The 14,945-nt window shown below is 37.6% G+C and overlaps 1 protein-coding gene and 1 long non-coding RNA gene across 6 annotated transcripts in view; one reads left to right on the top strand and one right to left on the bottom strand.

Annotated features, from left to right (window-relative positions):
* Positions 1-274: 274 nt before the first annotated feature.
* The window catches only part of LOC106963558 (nesprin-2-like), a 75,643-nt gene continuing 60,972 nt past the window's right edge, over positions 275-14,945 (bottom strand). For 3 of the 5 annotated variants that reach the window (XM_015058540.1, XM_015058544.1, XM_015058541.1), the window contains 7 exons: positions 14,100-14,322; positions 13,816-14,013; positions 11,487-11,597; positions 10,001-10,156; positions 6,302-6,460; positions 5,227-5,393; positions 277-630 (listed from right to left, as the gene is read on the bottom strand). In XM_015058540.1, coding sequence (XP_014914026.1) covers positions 300-630; positions 5,227-5,393; positions 6,302-6,460; positions 10,001-10,156; positions 11,487-11,597; positions 13,816-14,013; positions 14,100-14,322 — 1,345 coding nt within the window. In that variant the 3' untranslated portion in view covers positions 277-299. Of the gene's footprint in view, positions 631-5,226; positions 5,394-6,301; positions 6,461-10,000; positions 10,157-11,486; positions 11,598-13,815; positions 14,014-14,099; positions 14,323-14,945 lie in introns of all 5 variants that reach the window. The other 2 variants (XM_015058542.1, XM_015058543.1) reach the window with 2 other exon arrangements.
* LOC106963560 (uncharacterized) overlaps positions 4,746-14,945 on the top strand; it is a 21,001-nt gene continuing 10,801 nt past the window's right edge. Inside the window, exons 1-2 of the long non-coding RNA XR_001428209.1 lie at positions 4,746-4,756; positions 9,464-9,468. This is a non-coding gene — a long non-coding RNA (uncharacterized LOC106963560). The remainder of the gene's footprint in view (positions 4,757-9,463; positions 9,469-14,945) is intronic.

Raw genomic sequence — 14,945 nt, 5'->3', positions numbered from 1 at the left:
CGACATTTGTGCAAATGTATGTCTTTTTATTACTCGCCTTATCAATCACAGACTTTAACTTGACATCGAGTAAAGCTGAGGCAGCATGTTTTTGTTCACTTTGAGAAATCAGAAAAAATGTGGGGATTTGTTGATTCTGTGTGACTTCTACAGATTTGTGAAAACTGGAGGGACTTATTGATGTAATGTGGAGGGCCACATAAAAAGCCACGGCGGGCCAAATTTGGCCCCCGGGCCTCGAGTTTGACACGTGGATTAAAGAATAAAGCTGAAGAGCAACAACACCACGTTAACTAACGTTAAGCAAACAAAAGGTGAGAATTATTAACGATAAACAGAGAAAAAGTGAGCAGCAAAATGTGGGAAAATGTAGAAATATTAATACTAAAGATGAAAGGGGAAAATAATATATTTAGGAAGTGAAACAAAATCCAAACAGTTAAATATAACCTGTGGATGTAATTTACCTGCTGTTCAGCGAGCCTCTTCTGGATCTCGTTCTCATGACAGACGCTGTAGGTGATTGGCCGGGAAAGCTCGGCCTCGATACGAGAAAGCCAGGAGCGAAGGTTGCTCATGTTCTTATCCAGCTGCTGCAGCGTCACCAGAGTCTCCTTCAGCTTCCTCACCCTTAAAAAGATGTTAGGAAGAGACAAACACCCAGTCAGTAACTTTAATGTTCAACAAACCTTTTACCATCATTTGACTGAGTTACCAAAACTCAATTAACTTATTAAGGTATGAGAGGGAGAAAGAGACGCAGCTGTTCAGAGAGCATTTGATTCTTTGATGCTTTTTCTGGAAATGAAAATATTCTGAAATATTTTTAAGAAAGTAGTAGGCCAGAAAAAAAGAAACAAAAGTAATAAAATTAATAAAATCAAACAGAAACAAGAGAAAAATACTGAAAAAGGAAAAAAGGCAAGAAAGTAAAGATCAAAGAATAAATGAGCTAACAATAGAAACTCAAGTAAAGACAAATGGGAAAAGAAAAAGAAAGAAAGAGATGAAGAGGAAGAAAATAAAAGAAAATCAAATAAGAAAAACAAAGCAAGAAAGAAAGAAAGGAAGATGAAAGAAAGAAGGAAAGAAAGAAACAAAGGAAGACAAAAGAAAGATAGAAAGAAAGGAGGAAAAAATAAAAGAAATGAAGAAAGAAAGAAAGAGAGCATTAAAAAAGGCTAACAGAAGGTGAAGGAAAACACAGTAGGAAAAGAAAAAAAACTGAATAACAGAAAAAGAAAAACTAAACTAGAAAAAAAGAATAAAAAAATAAAATAATTCGAAATGAAAGGAAAATAAAAAAATAACATACTGGTGAAAAAGAGAGAAAGCTTTTTGCAAAGAGAAACTTCTCTGGTATCTTTCACTTCAACACGCAACGCGCCACACTAGCCGTTGTCATGGTAACGGGCAGGACAATAAAAGCTCTCTGGAGGCTTAAAAGGCTGAAGTGTGCCCAGTTTTTGGAGTTTGAGTTAATTCCCCCCATTTGATCGTTTTCTCCTGCGGACGTCCAGCCGGGCGGAGAGGCGCTTTCTGCAGAACGTCGGACAGAAGAACAAACCACAGAGTCCCAACTTCCTATGCGAGTAATGTGAGCTTCAGATCTAAAAACACGAAGACATCACAGTCCTAATGTGTTTTCACGAAGACACTAAGACTCCTGTAAAGCCCAACATTGAGGAGCTTTGTCTAGTTTTTTCCTATGGCCAAAATGGATCATAATAAAGTAAAATTTATGTAGTGGTAAAAGAAAGACAGAGAGTTTGATTCAGCATTTAAATAGAAACTGGGATTTTCCAAACTAATCCAAATCAAGAAAACAATTTAAGGAGATTAAAAAATGCCAGGGTTTTCCAGACATTCCTGACCAGCAGATCAAAAATGTTGACATTTTCCACTGGCTTTGGTGTGAGAGTTCAAAACAAAGTCAGAGTTGCAGAGTTTTAGTAAAGATTAATTAAAGTAAATAATAAGGACCTAAAATGAAGACATGCTAAGGGCTTTTAACCACTTCTAAGCATTTTAACAGCTTCAATAAAAAAAATGGTTAAAATTAAATTCTTACCCTTGTAGTGCTACTTAATTGAGTAACTCTTATTCTACTGCTGGGTTTCAGGTGACGTAGCACCGACGTCACGTAGCGCAGATGGAGGTCAGGAAGTAAATGCAGCCCGTCTACTTCTGTTGATCCACCATCAAAGAGTCTGAGGCCTGTACGGTTGGTACAACCGTTATAATTTTCGTGGTCACAAGGGAGTTAATTTTTAAAAACTTACTGAGAAATTATGAGAAAAGTGTGTCAACAATCTGCAGCTAAAAACAGGAGGTGCAGAAACCAACAATGCCAGAGTTTCCGCTTTCTAAGAGGTAACGATCGCATCGTTTAAATTAAAATGATATTTTATTGGACAGTTACTGAGAAAGACAAGCAGCCGTCACATGTAAAGTAAGATGTATTATTTTTGGTCAAACCAAGTTTTAATGGGGTTTCTGCAGAACCGAATGGTTGACCTACATTGTAGAAATGCAGAACGACTCAACATTAACATACAACTCCAGCATGAATTTGGATAAATAAATTTGCAAGTTGATCCAAACACTTAGAAATAACATGGGTTAGCTTGTTGTTGTTAGCAGTAGCATTGTTATCATAGACTAATTACTTAAAATAGCTCAACTCGTTACTCACCCGGCAGAAACAAGTCGACAGCCATTTAATGCTTCTTTTGATCCTAAATTTGACCCAACCTGAAACTAAATGACCGCATTCTCCAGGCTTTTTAAAACTTTCTTCTGGCTCGTCGTGTAATCTGAGGTCTGCAGCTCCAGACAGTTAGTAATGTCGATCGCCTCAACATTGTAAGAGAAGTCATTTTTTACTGAGACAAAGTGGATGCCTCATCAGGTCCAGCCCATTTAGGGCATTAGCTACTCGCTGTGATCCATTTCGCTCCGTTTTGAACCGGAGAAATCCACTTCCTGACCCCCACCTGAATTTTGCGCTTCATCCGGGCCACGTGTCTGAAACCCAGCGATTAAGTGGTTGTTTTATGATGTATGGGACTAATGACTATTAACAGGAAGGATCGGGGGGGTGCAGTGATGCATCTAATCCCCAACACAGTCGGTGTAAGTTATTGGAGTACTGCTGCAGATGCAACCATCCTGCTCAACTAACAAGCCTCTTTCTCCCTCCACCTCCCTCTCCACCTCTGACAGCCTAACAAAGGCCGGCAGCTTCATGCGGAGACCAGACAAAGACAGAAAAAGCCGGGCAGGGGCTCGTTCAGGAAGAGGACATGAACAGAATGGATGGAGAAAATGAAGCAGAAAAGAGCCGAGGATGAGGATATATGGCTTGAGAGCTGAGATAACAAAGTGCAGCTGACCATAGGAGGGCCCGAAGTTACAAAGAGATAAAACTCCGGCTGACATTTATTCCTCTCACTGTATTTATGGAGCTGTTCAGCGAAAATCTGCTTTGTTCAATTTATATCGCTTGCACCGAAATTAACTACAGCCAGCAAAATTAAAAAGAGTCGTGGAAACAAATCTTGTTTCTTTCTTCTCCCTCAAGAGGATGTTTGCCAACTTTAGCTGCAAATTTACCACCCGGTCCCTCAGTACTTCAGAGTTATTACCATAATAAACCATGCTGATGTGACTGTAAGGACTTCTTTTTCAGCATTAAAACATACAGAGCAATGAAAACACGCTGGTCTGTTCTTGATTTTTTTATATGCACTTTAAAAAGCAGCTTTTAAATTATGATTTTACTCATTAACCAACCTGAAAAAGCTGCTGCCCACCATTTAATTATGAGGCAATTCTTGTTTAACTGCATATCTTGGTTTGATTGAAAGCTGAGCTCAGTTTTATCTAAAGTTGATTGATCTTAACAATTCATTTATAAGCCGCCATTTTCTTAAAAACCGAAGTTTTCTCTTGTACCAACTGTCTTTCCATAACATGAAGGGCTAAACTTTTCACTAAGTGCTTAATTTAAGAAAACATTAGCAGTAGCTGTATGACTGTAAACGCCGTCCTATCTGAGCTCTTCACAGGAAGCACGCAAAAGTAATAAAGCGAAATAACATGGAGACCTTCAGGAACACGGCCATATTTTTCTAAAACAACAACTTTGAACCTCAACAGTCAAATCAATGCAGTTTTTATCTTTTTACTGCCAAATTATATCAATCAGTCCCTCCAGTTTGAGAATTATTGTGGAAATTTACACAAAATCAACAAATCCCTGTAGCTTTTTGTGCCAATACATAATTGGAAGTTTATTTCTGATTTTTCTCAAAAATTGTCAAAAACTTTCTTACTTGTACTAAACAGCTGCCTCAGCTTTAACTGATCTCAGATTATAGTCCATGATCTATACAGAGAGTAATAAAAAGTCTCATTTACCGCAAATATTTCTAAATAAGAACCACAAACACTGACTTTTATTGGAAAAAACACAAAAAGAATCACGAAATCCTTGAGGAACTGAAAATATGTTCAGGAATGTTTAATTTTAACGATTCATTGATATTTTAACAGTTTGTGAACAAGTTTTATCAATACATTCGGCCCTGTAAGAGCATTCATGATCTGGATTTGGCCCAAAACGAAGATGAGTTTGACACCGCTGGGTGACAGGAAGTGGGCCCGGTCAGAGCGCACCGGGGGACATCTGGTCCTGTCTGAGCCCTCCGACGGCCCAAACTACCCCCTGCTTCTGGCAGAGGGGGAAGCTGGGGTTTGTATCTCCTGCTCGTCCACAGGATTGCCCATCTGTTTGACGGGGGGTAGCAACAGTTTAACAACACAGGAGCTTAACCTCCACAGTCCATAGATGAGAGGCTATGTTTTCCCGACAGCTGCTAGGCACGGCTTACAGCAGCAGGTGGATGGAAACCCTTAGAAGCTATTGTTTACTTCCAAGAATGTAGTCAAAGCTTCACAGAACTTAATTATGCTTTTTGCAGCAGTGTGGCTTTGCCCTGAAAGGTGTTTGTTCTGACAAGATAATGATGTAAATTTTGAGAGCGGTACTTGAGAATCTGATTCATGTCGCCACACAAACACAATTTGACTTGCAACCCTGCCAACACCTTACTATTTATCTCTGCAAAGTGCTCACAGAACGGCATGAAGAGTGTTTTGGGAAGTGCTTGGTTAATATAAACACCTAAACTCCCGCTGAGCAGACGCTGCGACAGCTCTCACCTGGCTTCGATGTGCTGAAAGAGGTTGTTCCATCGCTGATTGACTTCCTGTAGCGAGCCGCGCACCTGGGTCTGCTTGGCCTGGTCACTGGCCAACAGCAGCTGCTCTCCCAGCTGCTTCAGGTGGCTCTTGTTCTCACTGAACAGGTTGATTTCCTCCATGCAGTCCTGTGGACACATGACCACACAGCTACATGAACACCATGATGATGCAGGCAGGTTTAAATAGATAGAGACCGTATTTTTCGGACTATAAGCCGCTACTTTCCCCATGCTTTGAACCATACGGCCCAGTGCGGTTTTTTTCTGTTGATTTTAAATCCACCACCAGGGGGCTCTTTAGCAGGAAGTGAATCATTGGAAGTCAAAATTGGACATCAAAGAAGAAAGTGCTAATTTTCATTTAGAACAAGCACATGCTAGCAGCAGGCACAACGAAGAAATGTTTTCAAACTCATAAAAATGTTATTAGTAAAATAATCTGCCAGTGGAATTAGAACTGGGTTGCTAGGCAACAGGCTGGGCCTGGCTGGCGTTGCTAGGTAACGTCGCCAGTGGAACTTTTACATCATTATTAAGGAATTATTTACTTAAAACAAGCTCCTATATTTTCCTACCAAGTCACTTAATTTTGTTTTATTTCAAGTTTTCTAAGATGTTTGTACTAGAAATCAGACCAAAAAGACTTGGAAGGATTTTGTGTTTTTGCAGTGCTTTTCTTCAGCTGCAACAGGGAAACTTATCAGACTTGCAACAAAACGATATTATTATAAACAGTATTTACATTTAGAACTTATTCCGTTTACATTTTTACAAAAGCGGGTCAACTTTTCAGGATCACCTCAGGAAATTTCACATTGCAAACAGACAAAAAAATTAACTTTTAAGGAATAAAAGTTGTTAAATTAAAGTTCATTTAATCTGCTTAATATATTCTACAATTTACCTACCACTTGGCTTCATGTGTTTTTAATGAAGACACTGTAATCAAATTCAAGGTTTCTGTATCATATCTGAGGTTCTTTTGATGAAAAAAGTGCAAACAACGACGGTATAAAATCGCCATGACTTCATACCTTTTTTAGTTTCTCCACCATTTCCTCGATGCTCAGCTCCGCGCTGTGGCACACCTTGTTCTCCATCTGAGTCAGCCAATCACAGAACTCTTTGTTTTTATCATTGAAAATGGTCCAGGCATTCAGGCGGTCGGCTATTTCCTGTCTGCGTAACGACACCTGGCGGAAATACGATAACGACATTTAGTGTTTGGTGAGCAGTTTGTTAAATGCCAGCTTTAAATAAGAAATTAGTTTCTTACAAAGAAAGTCAATAATCTTTTTATTTTTCTACACTGGACAACTTATACTGTCAACAGTGAATTCCAAATATGCATATTTTCCCATCTTTTTTTGTTTGTATTTTAAAGCTCATAAACACCTAAAAACACTCACAGGAAATTATTTTCCAAATTTAAAAACTGGATTCAACTCATTAAAGACAACTGGATGAGTTTTAGAGTGCACCAATCAGGATTAACAATCTTAAAGCTCTGGAAAGTAAGACACCACTTAAAATGATCAGTTTTTCTGATTTTACTCTTTGTAGGTTTATGTTTGAGTAAAATTAACATGGTTCTTTTATTCTCTGAACTACTGACAACATGTCTCTGAAATTACAAGCAAAAACTTATTTTGTATTTATTTGCAGAAAATGAGCAATGATCAAAATAAGGAAAAAGAAGCAGAGCTTTCAGACCTCAAATAATGCAAAGAAAGCAAGTTTATAATAATTTAGAACAACACTAATGTTTTAACTCTGTAATAGTTTAGAAATCAACATTTAGTGGAATAACCAGGAGGTTTTCAATGGGGTTCAGTGTATATTCTCCTTAAAAGAGGAAAACCACATATTTAGATCATAAAATACGGTATTTTACATTTATTTCCCCCAAACCAGTACAGAGGTGTCTGTACTAGTTACAGGCACCATGACGTTATGGTGAAAGGAGCGGTGCCAAAGACCTCGATGAGTCTGAGTCTGCAGCGGGACACTTTGTTGTGATACATTGGTATGCATTCAGGAAACAAAGTGACCCAAATATAATGCACGGACAAAGCATTAGAAATCCAAGCATTGAGCTGTGAAAAAATAACCCAGAATCAGAACATTAAATGTGCTCACATGTACTCAGTGATTTTTACTCTGATTTAGTAATCAACTGAATTGACAGAAGCCCTCATGAGAGTGGAGCTATTCGCTCAAATTAACAAGGTCCATTTTCCTAATGACAGCTTAATACCAGCAGAACAGCCCATTACAAACCCGCGCAGGGGGCAGATGATCTTTTAGATGTTTCAGGGCTTATGATTAGAGCTGCTCTATTTGACTGGTCATCAACATTTTTGCTATTAAGAAGAGCCCTGCTTTGGTATTAATGCACAGAGGCAGATGGTCCTGCTGCAGTGTGAAGAATCGGGGATGCATTGAGCGCTGTGGTCACCCTGTGAGGACCGAGTGTCGCCTTGGGAACAATAGAGCAAGTCCCTGCTCCTCCCTTAGGCCGGCCAGGCCATCTGCTCGCCAAACCCCCACCTACAAAACCTGCAACCTGTTAACCACAGACTCGTGACTGCATGTCATGAAGAAATTCGATAAGTTGTTTGTTTTTAATATGCTGGTGACTTAATAAGTAGCACGACTTCACAAACCCTACAGTTTGGAGCTAAAAAAAGATTGAAATATTTGAACCCATCAGCCAACAATTAGCACTACTTCAACATATTTTTACTCAAGTAAAAGTGAAAAGTAAGCGTTAGAGGTGTCTGGCTCATTTTTGTTATGGGGCAAATTAAGATCATAAAAGCTCTTAAAGGGCCGGTTGTGCCAGAATGTATTGATAAAACCTGATCAATGATCAATCAATTCTTAAAATTAAATATTATTGAACATCTTTTCAGTCCCTCCAGGATTTTGTGATTCTTTTTTTTGCAATAAAATCACAGTGTTTGTGGTTCTAATCTGGAAACATTTGAGCTTATTTATGGCGGTAAATGTGACTTTTTATAACTCGCTGTATAGATCATGAACTTAAAGGGCCATAACAATTAAAGCTGAGGCAGCTGTTTAGTGCAAGGAATAAAGTTTTTGACAATTTTTGAGAAAAATCTGCAATAAACTCCAATAAATTCCATAAAAATTCTCAATAAACTGGAGGGACTGATTGATATAATTTGGCAGTAAACAGATAAAAACTCCATTGATTCGATCAATAACATAATATTATTAAGCTCATTCAGTGTTTAGTCTTGAATCTAAAGGGCCACATAAAAAGTTATGGCGGGCCGGATTTGGCACACAGGCCTCGAGTTTGACACCTGTGTTCAAGAATAAAAAAAGCATTTAAAAAAGAGCTACTAACGTACTGAATAACTGACCAGATTCAATCATTTAATATTTAAAAATTACATAATCAGATAGACCAAAATATAAAAATAAGTGGAAATTGTTGATATTTTAAGGACTAAATGAAAATAATTTACATAAAAAACAGACTATAAAACATTTTACCAATCAACCAATACAATAATGGTGCAATAATGCAAGTCTGCCGTCTAATGATGAGTTTCATCAACTTTAATTTATAAATTTAAACTTTCATTTTGTATAAAATGCTGCACACTGGAACTGGAAGACATTTTGAATTTTCAAAATAAAACAAAAAACAATCAATGAAAACAAACTAAACCAAAACCATAAATAAAACAGATTATGATTTCTCTGTAAACAAAACTGCCCTAAATGGAAATTATCAAACTTATTATAACCTATCATAGAATTAATTGATTATTGCGGCAGGCTTAAATATAATGAAACTTTAAAAACTGCAGGTGAGTCTGTTTGGTGGATTTTTGGTTAAAACATGTTTGTTTTTCATTCAGTGGGCAGAAAATCCAGAAAATTTACTCAACTAAGAGTAGAAATACTTCATAGTAAAATTACTCAAGTAAAAGTAACGTACAGCATAGTAAAAATAGTTCCACTACTAATTTTTTTCAAAAAAGTTACTCAGGTGAATGTAACTAGTTACTACCCACTACTTCTGGGTATTTTGACCAAAAATGCGCATTTTAGGAATTTATATTCACATTTAAAGCCAAAAAAACTCAAATCAATTCATCATCAGAAAGAAGTTAAAACATTTCCTGCTGCTGAATCTGAAAACCTTCAGCCAACAGGAGAGCAGGTCAAAGCAACTTCGCTAACTGAAAGCCAAATTAGCACTAGCATGAATTACCTCATGGTAAGTAGCTTTATAACCGGCTAACATGCTAACTAACCATTGGTTTCTAAAGACCAAACATGTGTAGGAATGTGTGGAGTCACCAAAAATAATATTCTAAACACAAAGTTAGCAAGCTGGAATGATGGACAGCTTGAATCAGGGAGTAAATATTCTCACATGCTGACACAATGAGGGAGATTTATATTTATAATTAATATTAACCATATTTGTAAGGAGAAACTGGTTCCTTTACAGAAGCTAAACTGTTACAAAGTAAGCTGCTGGTTTCCCTCCAAGAAGCAGCACACTTCGACTCTTTCAGTGTGACCAACGTGTGTGTGTGTGTGTGTGTGTGTGTGTGTGTGTGTGTGTGTGTGTGTTCTCCTGTCTTTGTGCAGCCATCAAGAAACCAGAAACTTCTTCCCTCCTTCCCCTCCCAGCTCATCTTCACCCACCTGGAACTATCTGTAAAAACTTTTAGTTTGGTTCTCACCTTGGTGCACAGCTCTTCCCACTGAGCGTGGAGCATTTCCAGCTGCTGCTCCAGCAGCGCCGAGTCACTGGCCGCCACGTACTGGGACAGGTCTGTCTTCATGGTGGCCAGTTCCCTCAGTCCGCCGGCCAAACACTGCAGAGAGAGCTCAGCCTCCTGCATAACACACACAGAATCATGCAGCACGGTCAGCAGGCGGCCATGCAAGCTGCTGCTGCTGCTTTACCTCTCGCTTGGGTTTGCACTGACTATCCAGATTAAAGGGCTGTGGACGGGACAGGGGGAGGGCAGAAGGGGTAATAAAGGGGGAGGGGAGTGAAAGCATCAGTGCATTAAATAAGAGGAAGGGGGGCTAACTGGAAGGCTCTGTAGTGGGGAGCTTCTCATAAATTAAAAGTGACCTACTACACTTCCTTTAGCATAGATCTACATGTTCATTGAAATTATTCTTTGATAATGATTTTAGTCTCAGTTCTGCCTATTTTGATCTGTTTTAGGGCGTCTTGTCACTTTAAATCCATAGAAGCAGCTGATGGCCACACCCCCAACTTAATGTTTACACTCCCACATGAAAAAGGGCGAAAACAGATGCGCAATTATGTAACCGTACGTCTTTGAAAACCAGAAGTGGAGCCTCCTGCACAACCCAACAAGAATGCAGCAAGTGGTTTCTGGATGTTAAGTCAACAACAAAACACTTCTCTGTTCCAGCAGCCATTGTACAACGCATTCAGAGGTAAAATCAGCTGACCAAACATGCTGGAGGTCCGCATGGGTTGCTGGGCTTTGCTTGGGTTACTAGGTAACAGGGCAGTGCCTGCTGATTTGTGATGTTACATTTGGAACATTTTTCAATCAGCTCATTTTCCAGACACTAAAAAACTTTTTTTTTTTTTTTTTTAAATAATAAACAGCTGGGTGGATTTTCTTGGCCCGTTTTTAGTAGCTAATGAAAGTACAAAAATGTGCAAATTGTGAGTTTTGTGTAATAGATCTCCTTTAAAATTTTTATTTGGAAATCCTGAAAACGTAGATACAACAAATGGATTCAAGAAAATGAGAAACAAATGTTGAAATTTTGGCAATATGTCATTACCCGGAAATCCACACTTAAATTCTGGGAAGATTTTTTTTTTTATTAATTCGTTTTCTGCAGAAACACCGCCTGGTAAAATTCCCCCCTTGTACATAACAGACTCTCCTACTTTCTCTCCAATTATTTGTTTATTACTTTCTGTAAAATTTACAGAGGTTACTTTGTTGCGTCATATTATTATATTGAATTTAAAAAGACAGATGAGGCAAATATCAATTTCATACCTACCGCGCATTCTAAAATATCCCTACTTTCAAATCAAAACAGTGTCTTATCTGAATTTTATGTGATAAATTATGAAGCAGCACAAAACTGTCAAGTAGGAGGAAAAAGATGTAATGCTTTCAATTAGTTTTCCATTAAAAGAGTCAAGTGGAGTCAGTTGTTCACCTGGATGTGCGCCTCCTCCTCTGAGTCCGCCGGTCTTTCTGCAAGCAGATTGTCAACTTTCTCCAGTCCAGAGGAGATGCTGCTTGCTGCTTCCTGATTCTGAGACCGCATCTGTGAAGTAAAACATTGAAAAAATCCTCATCAACCCTTTGATTTTACAATGTTTATACCTCACAAGGTTAAATAAATGTGTCCAATAGGTAGAAAACGAAACAGTGGGCGAAAACGATTCCTTTTTCAAATGCAAACAGAACACTGAACAGGAAGTCACAGCCTCTTTATCTACAGGGGATTATATATAATCAGAAGAACAGAGCCAGAGCCTGTAGTAAGACAGGATAAGTCGGCCTTGTTTCCTAGGTTGCGATTATTTCTTAAACATGTTGCCGTTTCCTGCATCTGATCATCTTAAAGTGGTAAAAGCACAACTTTTTCTGACCACTGCCACTAAAAATCTGCAGATATTCGGGTTAATTAATCACTAATTATAAAGATCTAACTAGATATCAGCAAAAGTAAGCTATGCTTGCATTAAAGTTATCAAAACAAGATCATGCAGAGGAACATTCTAGATCAGGGGTGTCCAAATTTTATGTCATGTGGGCCAAATTGTCACCTCAGAAGTACAAAAAATATATAAATTTAAAAACTAAAATCACCAAAAATATTGTGATTTCTTTTACCTACTTAACAACAACTAAGCATAAATCTTTTCAATTGAATAAATAATCAGATTTATTTTTTGTAGGAATGGGATTGTAGATCCAAAACTTCAAATTGTTTTTGCACATTTTTCTTGTTAATTTCTCAATTTTGAAGAAAAATAATTTGTCTGTTCCGAATAAAAACACGATCCAGGTCAGTCTTCATTTGAAAACACATTCAAAAATGTTTGAATACAGCAAATAAAAGCAGATTTGGGTGCACCAAGATGTACTTTAGAGCATAAGTCAATGAGTAGATGTGGCCCTAGTTACCATGACAACAACAGAAAACCAGAAGGCTTGGAAAAGATGACCACTTTGTGTTGTAGCTAACATTTCTGTAAGTAGATTTTAATTTAATAGTCATGATTTTGCCCTAACCTATTTTTGAATTCTGGTCATGAGGGCCGCACAAGATCAGTGCAGCGGCCACAAATGGCCCCTGCGCCTCACTTTGAACACCCCTTTTCTAGATTTATGCTGATGAGGGTCTCCCAGCACAAAGCTGCGTCGCTGTGATGGAATGACACTGGTAACCAGCTGTTTCAGGATGTGGATCAGAAAGAGATTTGATCTCCCTTGGCAGGAGATCAGGGCTGTGCAGTCTGTGTGTGTGTGTGTGTGTGTGTGCGTGTGTGTGTGTGTGTGTGTGTGTGTGAGATCATGTCCCGGATTAAGGTCACACAATCCCCACTACAGCACATTTTCCTTTTTACATTTTGTTGTTCTAAAACCTGCAACCATCGCATTAAATCTGTTATAGAACTTGGACTGAATCGAATCGCGATTAATCGATTATTGAAATAATCATCCACTAATTTAGTAATCGATTAATCGTTAACTGGGACATACAGATTTTTTTAAAAGGCCATTTGCTGAAAGCCATTATTTAGCGTTTAAGATAAAAAAAATTGCTTGTCTCTAAATAAGTTTTACCCCAAAACTCCTGAAATAAAATTCATCTCACCTGATTTAAATGATCACTTCTCAAAATAAGCATTTAAACAGATTTTTATTGCTGTTTTATTCTTTTCCAGCTTTCAATCTGCCACTGAAAATATTTTCCAGCTTTTTAAAATCTCAGTTAAGATTCTTAGAAACCAATATTTCTGCATTGCTAACTATGAAAATGTAACATTTTAAAACTCTTTACTCTCAAATACACGTAGTCTCTCTTTTAATACATTAAAGATATGTTTTTATCTTTACTTTTCATCTATTTATTAATGTCACATACTGTTTTTATTTCTTCTTTAATTATGCAAAGCACCTTGAAATGCCTCGCTGCTGAAATGTGCTATACAAATAAAATTTGATTGATTGATTGATTGATATAAATAAATGATCCCTCATGGTAGAAAGTTTTTCATTCTTAAAGATAGAATCTCCTATTATTGGTATTTGTATTTAGTTGTTAATGTTGCAAGAGTTTCTCAAAGTAAGCATGCATGTGGCAGCAGTGGAAAGTAAAACTCCTTTTTAACGGGAAGAAAAATCAATCAGTGTACAAAAACAAATATCAAAAACGAAACTTTGAAATTATTTTCCATGTTTTGCTTTGAGTGTATCCCATTTTCTAAAAATCAGATGTGAAAATGTTGCAGATAAAAAGCACAGGATTTTACCTGGACAGTGTTATTAAGCAGATCTTTATTCTTTCTTTGCAGTAAGGTGGTTCGCTCCCAGACTTTCTGCAAATCCTGAAGTTCTGACTGCAGTTGGGTTCGACTCTCTGACTCTGTAACGATTTCACACAAATGTTTCCCAGCTTCAACAGTCCGGGCGTAGACAGAGGAGTGCAGACCTAGAGATTCTTCAATAAACTTTAAAAAAACAGGAAAATGACAAAAAATGTAATTAGCACATGAAATAATTAAAATAATACATTTGATATTGATCTGCAACTGACCTCGGAAACGTTCTGCAGCTGCTGCACCGTGTGAAGATCCGGTCCACTAGGGGGCAGGAGAGAGTCCACCTCTCTAAACAGCTTCTTCAGGGATTTCAAACCATGTTGGTAAATTCTCCACTGCTGCAGATGCTCCTTTGTTGAGGTCCAGTTGTGCGCAGCGAGAGCCACAGAATCGGACCAGCTCCGCTTCAGACACGCCACTCGAACCGTGAGCTCAGATCTGAGCACGAAATAAATAAAAAAAGTTTAGGTTTGTCAGCTTTATTTGGAGAAAGACCTGAAATGAACACAAATTCATAAAATTTGGTATTGTACAAAATTAAAATCATGAAAGCAGAAATATAGTAAACATGCTCCTATTGGAAAGAGCAAAAAAGGATACTGAGAAAGAAACAGATCCTAAGTGATCATAAAATAAAACAACAAACTAATAAGAGCAGAAAAAACTATTTATACAGGATTTCTACACTTTTGCCACAGTAAAATTCAAGCACTTTTCAAGGTAAGTTTACAAACCTTTCCAGCCTCACTGTGGAGTTAAAAACAGATTCAATTCATTATTATATAATATTTTTTATTACTGTTATTAATAATGTATTCTGATAGTATTCAACGTTCTACAGCAGGGATGACGTAAACTGAAATATAACAAACTGTTATGTTTGGAAATATCAAAATTCAAATTTTACACAAAAAAATCCCCCCAATTTCACAAATCCAAAGTCATCTTTATTACACCTTTATTTCAATTACACTCTTCAATAATCAGTTGAGCAATAAGGAATAATAAATATTCAAAAAGAAAAGAAAAAATGTTCTTGCTAAGTTTTCTGACATTTAGCA

The sequence above is a fragment of the Poecilia latipinna genome, unplaced genomic scaffold (assembly GCF_001443285.1).
Source record: "Poecilia latipinna isolate Pla-1442-1.1 unplaced genomic scaffold, P_latipinna-1.0 Scaffold1549, whole genome shotgun sequence".
Taxonomy (NCBI): Eukaryota; Metazoa; Chordata; class Actinopteri; order Cyprinodontiformes; family Poeciliidae; genus Poecilia; species Poecilia latipinna.
The sequence above is the reverse complement of the archived record's forward strand: the minus strand, read 5'-3'. Positions and strand labels throughout refer to the sequence as shown.